At 40.9% G+C, this 14,246-nt stretch overlaps 2 protein-coding genes across 2 annotated transcripts in view; both read right to left on the bottom strand.

The window, feature by feature from the left end:
- Positions 1-4,997, bottom strand: part of LOC110494185 (lysine-specific demethylase 5B-B) — a 31,258-nt gene extending 26,261 nt beyond the window's left edge. The window contains exon 1 of the mRNA XM_021569006.2: positions 4,680-4,997. Within this exon, the coding sequence (XP_021424681.1) occupies positions 4,680-4,832 (153 nt within the window). The 5' untranslated portion in view covers positions 4,833-4,997. The remainder of the gene's footprint in view (positions 1-4,679) is intronic.
- A 6,858-nt stretch (positions 4,998-11,855) lies between these two features.
- rabif (RAB interacting factor) lies at positions 11,856-13,874 on the bottom strand. Its single transcript, XM_021569005.2, has 2 exons — positions 13,365-13,874; positions 11,856-13,076 (listed from the first exon to the last, which is right to left on the bottom strand). The coding sequence occupies exons 1-2, from the start codon at positions 13,515-13,517 to the stop codon at positions 12,828-12,830; spliced, it is 402 nt and encodes a 133-aa protein (XP_021424680.1). The 5' UTR covers positions 13,518-13,874; the 3' UTR covers positions 11,856-12,827.
- Positions 13,875-14,246: the final 372 nt, after the last annotated feature.

Genomic DNA, 14,246 nt, shown 5'->3' with positions numbered 1-14,246 from the left:
ATCAGAGTGCCATCAGGTAGCCTGATTTCAGACGTGTCCTTGTAAAAGGATTATTAGGGAAACCGTTCTTGAAATTCATGTAAATCTTTTAATCAAACTATAATATTAAATCTGACTATCCACAATAATCGCATTGTTGTGCGCATGTAACTGTACTCAATGTCAATAGACACGGGCACCCTGTCAATAGTTAGCATCACCTGAGTAGAGTTGGTGATTAACAACTATTTATAAATAGACCTACACATTTGAGAAACCATAGACTTAAATGCACCATGAAAGTCTTATTATGGCACTGGACCAGCAGTTAAAATACAGTATGATGCACATGAGACTTTCTTTAAAGTATTTTCTTTGATATGGGCCCTCTGAGTAGAGTTGGTATTTCCAGTCCTCTCATTTTCTATTAAAACAGTGGGTTCAGAGAGAGAGAGACTGTTCGACAAGCATCAACAGGAAACTCAGTGTGCACTAGTATAGCATCCTTACCTTTGGAGACTACACTGTGACCTTGCGTGGCATTTCAGAGTGCCAGCATGCCTATTTGAATGTGCATGATAACTCAGGAATAGAGAACAATATCATTTTAAATAGGCTACACAAGTGATAGAGAGGCTCTCAGACTATTTCACAGCAATTCTGTAAATTCAGCCCAAGCAACAGATGGGACAGAACCCTTTTTGGAAGAATCCATCCTAAAACCCAACTCCCTAAACAAGAGAACCCAACTGTCACTTCAAACTGAAACGTGAACCAGCTGGGGATGTGGATGAATCTAAGTGCCCTCCAGTCATAAAAAATTAGCTGGAAAAAAAATATGTATCCCATGGGGCCGGGGAAGAGGGGTGATGAGAGCACCATAAATTGTGCCTCCATAGCTTACCCTTTGACCCTGCACGCTCAGTCTGCAGTGCACGGCCCAGATGGGGACATGGTTTATGAAAACAGCTCTGGCTGCATTTCCATCAGCCCCTTTGTGGAGTAGTGGAGCTATGACAACAGGCAGGCCCACTGCATAAGCCCTCCCATTCCGTACAAACAATTTCAATCCTCTGAACAACAAACCAAATTCAGCCATCAGACTACCTACAGTAGGCACAGTTGTGATCTGGATCATATTTCAAAATATTAAATAATAATACAGAGTTGTAAGAACAAAACATTCAGATGACACGACTGCTGTGCAAGCGAGTCAATCGAGAGAGACTTTTTCCAAGGTAAATTAGGGCTGGGCGATTTTGCCAATATATCACAGTATAAAAATGTAATTGGACGTCATTTTGATTTGGAATAGTAACATTTCTAAATTTGCTTTATGAGAAGTGTGGAACCCTAGGGTGGCAACACATACTGTATATTCTATGGGATTTCAATGGGTCTTTATTCTGATTGTTTTATACTATTCAAATTATAATTATATTTTTTAACAATAAATAACGAATTGTCCATTTCTGCATTTTCGACAGTCATGGAATCATGGGATATAAAGAATGTTCTAATGCTCTAGTTAGAATACAATAGTGGGCACTTTGAATACAGTGTTTGTTATGAAAATGCCAGAGAGGAGTTTGTGTTTAAGGGACCCTGTAATCTTTAGCTACATTGAAATCAAAATGGATTTGTCACATGCTCCTAATACAACAGGTCTACTTCACCTTACAGTGAAGTAGACCTTACAGTGAAATGCTTACTTACAAGCCCCTAACCAACAATGCTTAAGAAGTTAAGAAGCCTCTTGGACATCGCGCTCCGGTACCGCTTGCCGTGCAGTAGCAGAGAGAACAGTATATGACTAGGGTGGCTGGAGTCTGACAATTTTTAGGGCCTTCCTCTGACACCGCCTAGTATAGAGGTCCTGGACGGCAGGAAGCTTGGCCCCAGTGATGTACTACCCTCTGTAGTGCCTTGCAAATCGGAGGCCCAGCAGTTGCCATACCTACTTCATGTAGCAAACATATTCTTGCTTTGCGTATTCTTCTTTGATTTAGAAGATAGGGTCGCACAAACATTCTGATGTAGATCTACACCATCACTGGTATTATCAGACTGTATAGCCAATTACATTTGAGGTAATATGTCTGGTCACCATAGCAGCACCCACCCGTAGCACGCGCTCCAGCAGGTATATTTCACTGGTCATCCCCAAAGCCAACTCCTCCTTTGGCCGCCTCTCCTTCCAGTTCTCTGCTGCCAATGACTGGGACGAAAATCACTGAAGCTGGAGTCTTATATCTCCCTAACTTTAAGCATCAGCTGTCAGAGCAGCTTACCGATCATAGCACCTGTACATGCCCATCTGTAAGTAGCCCACCCAACTACCTCATATTGTTCTTTATTTATTTTTTTGAACCTTTGCAGCCCAGTATCTCTACTTGCATATTTTTCTTCTGCACATCTATCACTCCAGTGTTTAATTGCTAAATTGTAATTATTTCACCACTATGGCCTATTTTTTGCCTTACCTCCCTAATCTTGCTACATTTGCACACACTGTATATATACTTCTCTATTGTGTTATTGACTGTACATTTGTTTATTCCATGCGTAACTCTGTTGTTTGTGTCGCACTGCTTTGCTTTATCTTGGCTAGGACGCTGTTGCAAATGAGAACTTGTTCTCAACTGGCCTACCTGGTTAAATAAAGGTGAAATAAAAATATATACATAAACATTTGCTCTGACTCAGTACATTAGCAATTAGCAGCTAACAACATTTAGGCCCAACTTGCTAAGAAAAAAAGACTAGCTGTTTGCAGATGTAAGAAACAGACTAATAGTGTAATTATAGAACAGATTTATATTAAGACGCAAAGTGAAAACAACATTGTTGACTGTACAGAGTGGGACAAATGGGTTTATATAATACAGCACAAATGGTGGGGACTAAACAATGTGCTGGTAAACAATGTTAATGCATAAACAGGTTGCCTTGGTTTCTCAAAGTTTACATTTAGGTTATTGTAGGTGTACAACATTGTTGTTGCATAGTATTTTAGTAATTGATTGTCAATGAGAATATTTTGATATTACACCAGTGGTATGAGGGAGTCCCGATTATGTGATCTAATAAAACAATCAACTCAATTAGGCTATAAACTGACTAATAGGTCTACAAAGTGCAACTACAGTATTAACAAATAGGTTTAACTACTTATGTAAAGTGTTACTCAAATTGTTATGTTTAATCAACTACTATCAACTCTTGTAGTAATATGTTTTATTGCAAACGACAGCAATAATGCATGCATACCCCAGTAAAAAAAAAGTTAATACCATAGGCTACATAGAGGAATTTGTTATGATAACGAATGTTCAGAGGCCAGCCCTTCAAGAACCATTGAGTTACCATTAGAAAAAGGGTCAAATTACTCACAGATGAATCAACAAATATCCCTAGCAAAATCTGATTAATAATTTGGTGAGTGGTTATATTTGTCCGTTCTCACACATGTACAAATGTGTATTATAAACTGGGTGGTTCGAGCCCTGAATGGTGATTGGCTGACAGTTGTGGTATATCAGACCGTATACCACAGGTATGACAAAACATTTATTTTTACTGCTAATTACGATGATAACCAGTTAATAACAGCAATAAGGCACCTCGGGGTTTGTGACATATGGCCAATTGACCACGGCTAAAGGCGGCCTTGCATCATGCCTAAGAACAGCCCTTTGCCATGGTATATTGGCAATATACCACAGCCCCTCAGGCTTTATTGCTTAATTATACATGTGTAAAATAGAAAATGTGTTTTTGCATATCCCAACTCCGAGACACCCTTGGAGAGTGAGGTCACCACCGGGGTCAGACATTATCAAAAGGCGACCATGGAGTAATTAGGGTTAAATGCCTTGCTCAAGGGCACATCGACAGATTTTTCACACTAGCAACCTTTAGATTACAGGATCAACGCTGTTACCGCTAGGCTACTTGCCACCGATTATTATGTAACAGTGTTGAACTGTTAAACTCACTTGGTTTGCACACACAATCCAGCTTTTAAAACACACCCACTACCACAAAGACAACATGGATGGCATTACTAAGGTAGAAGACAGGCCTACAACATCAATATAGACAGGCCTCTAAATCAGCCCCACTACCAGTTATCAAATAATCTAGATTGCCGTGTGACGGTTACGTGCATCATGACAATCTAGCATCAAAACATTGTGAGGTCAATACAAGTCGATATAAAAAGCAGTATGGAAGGATATTTTATAAATATCTTCCAATTTCACAGTAGAACATTTTATTGATAAACTGGAAGGCATTAAAGTGACTTGGTAAAACGTATTTATTTCCCTGTCATTTCACAATGTACAACTCCCAGGAAGAGAAAGGTTAAGCAACCTTTTCACCCATCCATTTGACCAATAGCTTCTAAAGATCCCTTCACATACAATGTAACGTACTCTCTGGAACATAGGCGATACTTTATTAGAATTTTGTCGCGCGTCTGTTCGCACATAGATCACTGGGCGCGTGCGTATACATGCACACACATAATATACACACAGAGGCACACATACACAGAAGAAGCTGGCAATTCAACTCAAGCCGCCATGTTGAAAATCTGTCTAAAAAGATAAGTAAACGACTAAAAATGTCACCAACAACCTTTAGAAAATGTTTAAGCAGGAGTTTGAAATTCTACCCTGATTAAAGACACTCACCTTTGGCGGTCGGACCTTGCAGATGCCCGTTTTCTCTGCAATAGGCCGTATTTTGTTGATATACGCAAATGGGTCGGCAAATTCCTCCCAACTGGGCTCAAAAACAGGACACTCTGGTGGAGCAATGAACTCGTTGGTCCGAAGCTGGGTCATCGTTGCATCTTCGTTCTAAATAGCTGCGAGTTGCACGTATTAAAGTTCAATGAAAGCTGTCTTTGAAGAACTGCACCCTTTAACTCGGTCAATTAAGAACATCACCACTCACTCATTGAAGTCTCACTCGCATTATCTGGTCGGGGAACAGCACCTACTTCCGCTTAAAAAAGTAGAGAACCCCCCCCCACACACACACAGACTAGCTACAAAACATTCGAAATTTGTTTTTTATTTTTTTATAAATAACTAACCACGGTAGCTTCAATTGTGGCATGCCATTTTGGGAGTTTAAATACAAAAAGGTCGCATTATCAATGCACTAAATGACTAGAATGTACTTATAGCAACCAAAATCTCAACTGATTGTTGCAAATAAGAAACAAATGGTCAGTAAACAATAAAAACAAAAAAATACACGTAATGAAAATACGGTGTACACAACCTACCGTTTGTAATTTAATTGGTCCGACCAAGAAAATAATTGTCATTTATATAGTTAATAAAAACGTATAAATAGGCAAATCAAATATTTTTATTCTTCTTTCTTCAGTTTATAGTACACAAATGTATATGCTACCTTTTGAGTTATGCACTCTAGTGGCAGTGAAAAAGATGAGCGCATTCATACTAAATCCTTGTGGTGACCGGGACTTGTTTATTAAATGGACTCGGTGGGCTCGTTGATTGGGTGGCATTCCTTGAATTCTGGTGGCAGTAGGTTGCGGAGACGAGGGCCAGAGATACACTGAGTGTACAAAACATAAAAACACCCGTTCTTTCCATGCTGCTGACTGGGTGATGGCTATTATGCCTTACTGGGTGATAGCTATTATGCCTTATTGGTGTCACTTGTTAAACCCACTTCAATAAGTGTAGGTGAAGGGGAGACAGGTTAAATAAGGATTGTGTACCTGCATCATTCAGAGGGTGAAAGGGCAGGACAAAATATGTAAGTGCCTTTGAACAGGATATGGTAGGTGCCAGGCGCACTGGTTTGAGTATGTCAAGAACTGCAGCGCTACTGAGTTTCATGCTCAACAGTTTCCTGTGTGTCTCAAGAAGGGTCCACCACCCAAAGGACATCCAGCCAACAGCAGGCCACCGGTTGAAAATGGGTCATTGATGAAAAACGATAAAGGAGACTGACATGAATTGTGCAGAGCAACTGACAGGCTACAGTTAGTCAACTGACAGTCCAGGACAACATTGGTGACCAAAGACCCATAAAAGAATGCACAACTAGTCGTACCTTGACACGAATAACGTATGGCAGCCAACGACCTTACGGAGTTCCACTTCTTAGAGGAAAAAAACTAGAAACTGCAGTTGCAGTGGGCTAAGAAACAATAACACTGGATACTTTAGAATTGGAAAAACATTGCCTGGTCTGATGAATCATGGTTGGTGCGGTTACACGCTGATGGGAAGATTAGGGTATGGAGAAAATTACATGAGTACAACTGCTCTTAAATGCTAGTAAAACAAAATGCATGCTCTTCAACCGATCGCTGCCCGCACCAGCGCGCCCAACTAGCATCACTACTCTGGGCGGTTCTGACTTAGAATATGTGGACAACCACAAATACCTAAGTGTCTGGCTAGACTGTAAACTCTCCTTCCAGACTCATATTGAGCATCTCCAATCCAAAATTAAACCTAGAATCGGCTTTCTATTTCACAACAGAGCCTCCTTCACACATGCTGCCAAACACACCCTTGTAAAACTGACTATCCTACCAATCCTTGACTTCGGTGATGCAATATACAAAATAGCCTCCAACACTCTACTCAGCAAATTGGATGCAGTCTATCTATCAAGTGCCATCTGTTTTGTCACCAAAGCCCCATATTCTACCCTCCACTGCAACCTGTATGCTCATTGGCTGGCCCTCGCTTCATATTCGTCGCCAAACCCACAGGCTCCAGGTCATCTATAAGTCTTTGCTAGGTAAAGCCCCACCTTATCTCAGCTCACTGGTCACCAGAGCAACACCCACCCGTAGCACACGCTCCAGCAGGTACAGTGGGGCAAAAAAATATTTAGTCAGCCACCAATTGTGCAAGTTCTCCCACTTAAAAAGATGAAAGAGGCCTGTAATTTTCATCATAGGTACACTTCAACTATGACAGACAAAATGAGAAGAAAAAAAATCCAGAAAATCACATTGTAGGATTTTAATGAATTTATTTGCAAATTATGGTGGAAAATAAGTATTTGGTCAATAACAAAAGTTTATCTCAATACTTTGTTATATACCCTTTGTTGGCAATGACAGAGGTCAAACGTTTTCTGTAAGTCTTCACACGCTGTTGCTGGTATTTTGGCCCATTCCTCCATGCAGATTTTCTCTAGAGCAGTGATGTTTTGGGGCTGTTGCTGGGCAACATGGACTTTCAACTCCCTCCAAAGATTTTCTATGGGGTTGAGAGCTGGAGACTGGCTAGGCCACTCCAGGACCTTGAAATGCTTCTTACGAAGCCAGTCCTTCGTTGCCTGGGAGGTGTGTTTGGGATCATTGTCATGCTGAAAGACCCAGTCACGTTTCATCTTCAATGCCCTTGCTGATGGTAGGCTTTGTTACTTTGGTCCCAGCTCTCTGCAGGTCATTCACTAGGTCCCCCCGTGTGGTCCTGGGATTTTTGCTCACCGCTCTTGTGATCATTTTGACCCCACGGGATGAGATCTTGCGTGGAGCCACAGATCGAGGGAGATTATCAGTGGTCTTGTATGTCTTCCATTTCCTAATAATTGCTCCCACAGTTGATTTCTTCAAAACAAGCTGCTTACCTATTGCAGATTCAGTCTTCCCAGCCTAGTGCAGGTCTACAATTTTGTTTCTGGTGTCCTTTGACAGCTCTTTGGTCTTGGCCATAGTGGAGTTTGGAGTGTGACTGTTTGAGGTTGTGGACAGGTGACTTTTATACTGATAACAAGTTCAAACAGGTGCCAGTAATACAGGTAACGAGTGGAGGACAGAGGAGCCTATTAAAGAAGAAATTACAGGTCTGTGAGAGCCAGAAATCTTGCTTGTTTGTAGGTGACCAAATACTTATTTTCCACCATAATTTGCAAATAAATTCATTAAAAAATCCTACAATGTGAATTTCTGGATTTTTTTCTTCTCATTTTGTCTGTCATAGTTAAAGTGTACCTATCATGAAAATGCTTTGTGGTGTAGTGTCTTCATGGCACACATTGGGTCCCTTGATAAACAATGACCCGGACGACACTGGGCCAATTGAGCGCCATCCTATGGGACTCCCAATCACAGCTGGTTGTGATACAGCCTAGAATCGAACCAGGGTCTGTAGTGACGCCTCTAGCACTGAGATGCAGTGTGTTAGACCGCTGTGCCACTCGACAGGTTACCTGAACATCATTGCCAATCATCAGGTGCATCCCTTAATGGCAAGTGTATCTATCTGCAAATAGATTTTTTTCAACAAGATAATGCCCCATGCCGCACGGCTAGGATTGTCCAGGAATGATTCCACAAACATGACAGTAAATTAATCTTACTTCAGTGGCCTGCCCAATAACAACATCTCAATCCGATTGAGCATCTGTGGGATGATGGAAAAAGCGAGTCGGAGTGGAGATCCACTACCAGCCAACTGTCAGAAGCATTAGATTCAACATGGGCCAGCATCCCTGTGGCACACTTCCCACACCTTGTAGAGTCCATGCCCCGACAAATTGAGGCTGGTCTCAGGGCAAAAGAGTGTGCAATTCAATATTAGGAAGGACTATGTACAGGGGTACCAGTAACCCCCTGTATATAGTCTCGCTATTTTTTTATTTTTGTATTTTATTTCACCTTTATTTAACCAGGTAGGCAAGTTGAGAACAAGTTCTCATTTACAATTGCGACCTGGCCAAGATAAAGCAAAGCAGTTCGACAGATACAACAACACAGAGTTACACATGGAGTAAAACAAACATACAGTCAATAATACAGTATAAACAAGTCTATATACGATGTGAGCAAATGAGGTGAGAAGGGAGGTAAAGGCAAAAAGGTCATGGTGGCAAAGTAAATACAATATAGCAAGTAAAACACTGGAATGGTAGATTTGCAATGGAAGAATGTGCAAAGTAGAAATAAAAATAATGCGGTGCAAAGGAGCAAAATAAATAAATTAATTAATTACAGTAGGGAAAGAGGTAGTTGTTTGGGCTAAATTATAGGTGGGCTATGTACAGGTGCAGTAATCTGTGAGCGGAAGGAGAGTTGTATGGCATTGAAGCTTGCCTGGAGGGTTGTTAACACAGTGTCCAAAGAAGGGCCAGAATTATACAGAATGGTGTCGTCTGCGTAGAGGTGGATCAGAGACTCACCAGCAGCAAGAGCGACCTCATTGATGTATACAGAGAAGAGAGTCGGTCCAAGAATTGAACCCTGTGGCACCCCCATAGAGACTGCCAGAGGTCCGGACAGCAGACCCTCCGATTTGACACACTGAACTCTATCAGAGAAGTAGTTGGTGAACCAGGCGAGGCAATCATTTGAGAAACCAAGGCTGTCAGGTCTGCCGATGAGGATGTGGTGATTGACAGAGTTGAAAGCCTTGGCCAGATCAATGAATACGGCTGCACAGTAATGTTTCTTATCGATGGCGGTTAAGATATCGTTTAGGACCTTGAGCGTGCCTGAGGTGCACCCATGACCAGCTCTGAAACCAGATTGCATAGCAGAGAAGGTATGGTGAGATTCGAAATGGTCGGTAATCTGTTTGTTGACTTGGCTTTCGAAGACCTTAGAAAGGCATGGTAGGATAGATATAGGTCTGTAGCAGTTTGGGCCAAGAGTGTCCCCCCCTTTGAAGAGGGGGATGACCGCAGCTGCTTTCCAATCTTTGGGAATCTCAGAAAGAGAGGTTGAACAGGCTAGTAATAGGGGTGGCAACAATTTCGGCAGATAATTTTTAGAAAGAAAGGGTCCAGATTGTCTAGCCCGGCTGATTTGTAGGGGTCCAGATTTTGCAGCTCTTTCAGAACATCAGCTGAACGGATTTGGGAGAAGGAGAAATGGGGAAGGCTTGGGCTTATTGTTATTTTACTGCTGCTCTTTAGTTACTTGTTACTTTTATTTCTTATTCGTATTTATTTTTTAAACTGCATTGTTGGTTAAGGGCTTATAAGTAAGCATTTCACTGTAAGGGCTACACTTGTTGTATTCGGCGCATGTGACTAGTAAAATGTTATCATAATTAGAGGTCGACCGATTAATCAGGGCCGATTTCAAGTTTTCATAACAATCGGAAATCGGTATTTTTGGGAGCCACACAAGCATCTAAGCGGTGGTAGGTAGAAGCAGGCGCGTAAACATTCATTCAAATAGCACTTTCGTGCGTTTTGCCAGCAGCTCTTCGTTGTGCGTCAAGCATTGCGCTGTTTATGACTTCAAGCCTATCAACTCCCGAGATGAGGCTGGTGTAACCGAAGTGAAATGGCTGTCTAGTTAGCATGCGCTACTCGCTCTGAGCCTTGGGGTGGTTGTTTCCCTTGCTCTGCATGGGTAACGCTGCTTAGATGTGGTGGCTGTTGTCGTTGTGTTGCTGGTTCGAGCCCAGGGAGGAGCGAGGAGAGGGACGGAAGCTATACTGTTACACTGGCAATACTAAAATGACTATAAGAACATCCAATAGTCAACGGTTAATTAAATACAAATGGTATAGAGGGAAAACGCGGTACAGCAGGTATATCTCACTGGTCACCCCCAAAGCCAATTCCTCCTTTGGTCGTCTTTCCTTACCGTTCTCTGCTGCCCATGACTGGAACGAATTGCAAAAATCTCTGAAGCTGGAGACTCACATCTCCCTCACTAGCTTTAAGCACCAGCTGTCCGAGCAGCTTACAGATCACTGCACCTGTACATAGCCCATCTGTAAACAGCCCATCTATCTACCTACCTCATCTCCCTACTGGTATTTATTTATTTTGCTCCTTTGCACCCCAGTATCTCTACCTGCACATTCATCTTCTGCCGATCTACCATTCCAGTGTTTAATTGCTATATTGTAATTACTTCGCCACCATGGCCTATTTATTTCCTTAACTTACCTCATTTGCATTCACTGTATATAGACTTTTTGTTTTCTTTTGTTCTACTGTATTATTGACTGTATGTTTTGTTTATTCCATGTGTAACTCTGTGTTGTTGTACGTGTCGAATTGCTACGCTTTATCTTGGCCAGGTCGCAGTTGCAAATGAGAACTTGTTCTCAACTAGCCTACCTGGTTAAATAAAGGTAAAAGTTAAAAAATAAATACAAATAGTCCTATAATTCCTATAATAACTACAACCTAAAACTTCTTACCTGGGAATATTGAAAACTCATGTTAAAAGGAACCACCAGCTTTCATATGTTCTCAGGTTCTGAGCAAGGAACTGAAACGTTAGCTTTCTTACATAGCACATATTGCACTTTTACTTTCTTCTCCAACACTTTGTTTTTGCATTATTTAAACCAAATTGAACATGTTTCATTATTTACATGAGGCTAAATGTATTTTATTTATGTATTATATTAAGTTAAAAGAAGTGTTCATTCAGTATTGTTGTAATTGTCATTATTACAAATACATATATATATATATATATATATATATTTTTTAAGTATATATTAATATATGAAAAAAAATGTTTAAATCGGCCGATTAATCGGTATCGTCTTTTTTGGTCCTCCAATAATCGGTCTCGGCGTTGAAAAATCATAATCGGTCGACCTCTAATCCTAATGTTTTGTGCACTCAGTGTACATGTAAAACTGGCAAGCTATGCAATAAATAAAAACAATAGGCTACTTGAACCAATAGTGAACACATGATTAAGTTAGATAAATCTGTCCCGAAACGACTGTCCAATGAATGTATAATAAAAATCATTAATCCCAAATATGTCCATCAACCACAGGGGGTTTTGCGCTACCAGTACTGACTTCCTATTTCCCATACAATTACGTCAATGAGGGTGTACTCTATCCTTGAACTCACAAACTGGTCAAAAAGCACAGAACTGAGTGATACGTTTTATTTTAATGAGTTAAGAACGGTTTAGAAGAGCATCAACAATGCTTGGGTGCAGAGCAAGAGAAGTGAAATGCATGATCATTAGGTCACATAGTCAAGCCAAGAGTAATTCAGTCCTTAATGCAGATGAAACTGAATAAATGCCGGAACATGATGAGCATGTACTGTAGAGATCTACTGGAGTTAGCTGGCAATAGAAGAGCCAAACAAGGCAGCAGAGAGCAGCCTTCAAAGCCAATGTGGTATATCAACAGACAGAACACTTGAAGGGAAATGTATCAGCAACAAATGCCTAGAGCACACTCATCAAATACAACCACTCCCATTATTCAACATGCAAGGTGAAGGGTGTGCCAAGTGGATAAGCACACTAACTGGTTAAAATGCTGCACATAATTTCATATTACCATCTGCAATAAGTATTAGTAGTAATATTTCAGAAGTAGAAAGTAATAATTCAGCCTATACAAACAATTAAATTCAACTGAGGCTGTAGGGTTAGCCTCAGACCAAAGCATAACACCAGAATATTGATTGAATATTAGATTGAATAACCATTTTAAAGACAGATGTGTGTCCAGAGAACCACATCAATACCATTGTTATCAGTAGAGAACAAAAGGGATAGAAGTGAAAGCTTGGCCTTGCTGAACTAAGGAGTCATAACACAGAGACAGCATCCAGCACCAGCCAGAAGGGGAAAGAGTTACGGACAAGACAGACCAACACCAATGTCGCCTATCCCAGCGGGAGACCAGTCTATTGCCTCTGACCACAGAACATTGGCCGTCATTTTCTGTTAATTTCCCAACGATTCTACATGTTGAATCGACACTGTCCGCCGACACCCAGAAGATAATCTACTGCGCATGGCCAACATTCGTGTTGGTCTGTCTTGTCCTTCAGTTCCAAATTGTACACCCTTCTCATGTTTCCTCAGTTTCTCACTATGGACCACACTAGGCATGATTGACTCTTTCCAATGCAACATAGAAGCTCTTTTTGTCATCCAGGCAGTGCCAGCCAATGGGTCCAATCTCACAGTCTGCACAAATTAGGTACTTGATTCTCCCCACGTCCTTGGTGAAGCCCACATTCTCAAAGGTGTACATATCATCGACTAACCAGTGGGCAGTCAGTTTGTCCCCATCCACGGATCCCTCTGATTGGGTGATAGTGGTCTTCTTCCTCATTGCGGGAAGGAACAGCTGGTGCATATTGGGGAGGAAATAAAAGACAAGATTCATCATGTCAATGAGCCTTAATATGAATAGATTAACAGAAGTGATATTCCACTCCCTGACATTTAGTCAAATCATGGCATTGCAAATTGCACATAGTATGCACAATATAATTTCGTTCATTGGGGGGTGGTTAGACATTGCACTATTCTGAGTGTTCATTCGGATAGGAACATACTTCACTTATTAATGAAATAACTTGTAATTTTAGGTAATTTATATTTTGGGGTTACTCCTGTCTGAGGTGAACCTTACCTCCTTCTCTGCAATCACCGCCACCCCTGGGCAGAGGACCTTCGATCCACAACGTTGGCACAAAACTGATTTGATATTCTTTCCATCCTCTGACACCAGCGTAGACCGGTCGGCGCATCCTTCAGAGGGAGAGCACTGTTCGTGGTTGTCCATGTTAAACGCGAATAGAAGGCAACTTATGTGACTATAGTACACTATAAAGCTAATGCTAAGATCGTTAGCTATATTCTAACTACTGCTCTATATATTTTTTTGCAACTATTCGTCTAGCTTGCCTTACCAGCAAACAGTACCCAACTAGCTAGCTAATATCGGCTAATGCGAACTTCATTGGGCTTAATGCTGTACATTGGGCTTAACAACCATAAGTAATAATGGCTAGAGTACGCCTAAAGTACTACCAAACGGTAGTACAAATAATGTAACTAAATTGTATTTAAAACACTCGGCTATATCAAACAACAAGCATTGCTGGACAGTGTGCACCCGCTGAAACTTCCGTTCGGAAACCACATCGTTAAATTATAACGTTCCTCCGTCGTGTAAGACGTTAAAATAACTGCTGCTTTATTGTTCTTTATCTAGAGATAAAACAAATTCAATAATGTAATTTCATCTAAACACTAAGATAATATTTTAGGGAAACAATAAGTCTACTATAGCTCAAATATGGTTCAAACAATTGTATTGTATTTACTTTGGATAAGATCAAAACAGACAGACCCTTGTGACAGTAATAATCATATCCACACAGTTGACCAATTCGTTAGAGTGAGGTCAACAATATATAAGATGCCAGAATGTGGCTGATACTGCAATAAATCGTTCGTTAGTGTTCCCACACGGCCATATCTCCATACTAAAGCGCTTGTTTACGGAAGA

This window comes from Oncorhynchus mykiss, chromosome 17 (genome assembly GCF_013265735.2).
Source record: "Oncorhynchus mykiss isolate Arlee chromosome 17, USDA_OmykA_1.1, whole genome shotgun sequence".
NCBI lineage: Eukaryota > Metazoa > Chordata > Actinopteri > Salmoniformes > Salmonidae > Oncorhynchus > Oncorhynchus mykiss.
Note: the sequence above shows the minus strand (reverse complement) of the source record. Positions and strands in the feature narration are given on the sequence as shown.

Coding starts and splice junctions, on each gene's coding strand:
- rabif (XM_021569005.2), bottom strand. CDS start 13,517: ATGGACAACCACGAACAGTGCTCTCCCTCTGAAGGATGCGCCGACCGG. Junction 13,077..13,364: donor CGGTGATTGCAGAGAAGGAG/GTAAGGTTCACC, acceptor AATATGCACCAG/CTGTTCCTTCCCGCAATGAG.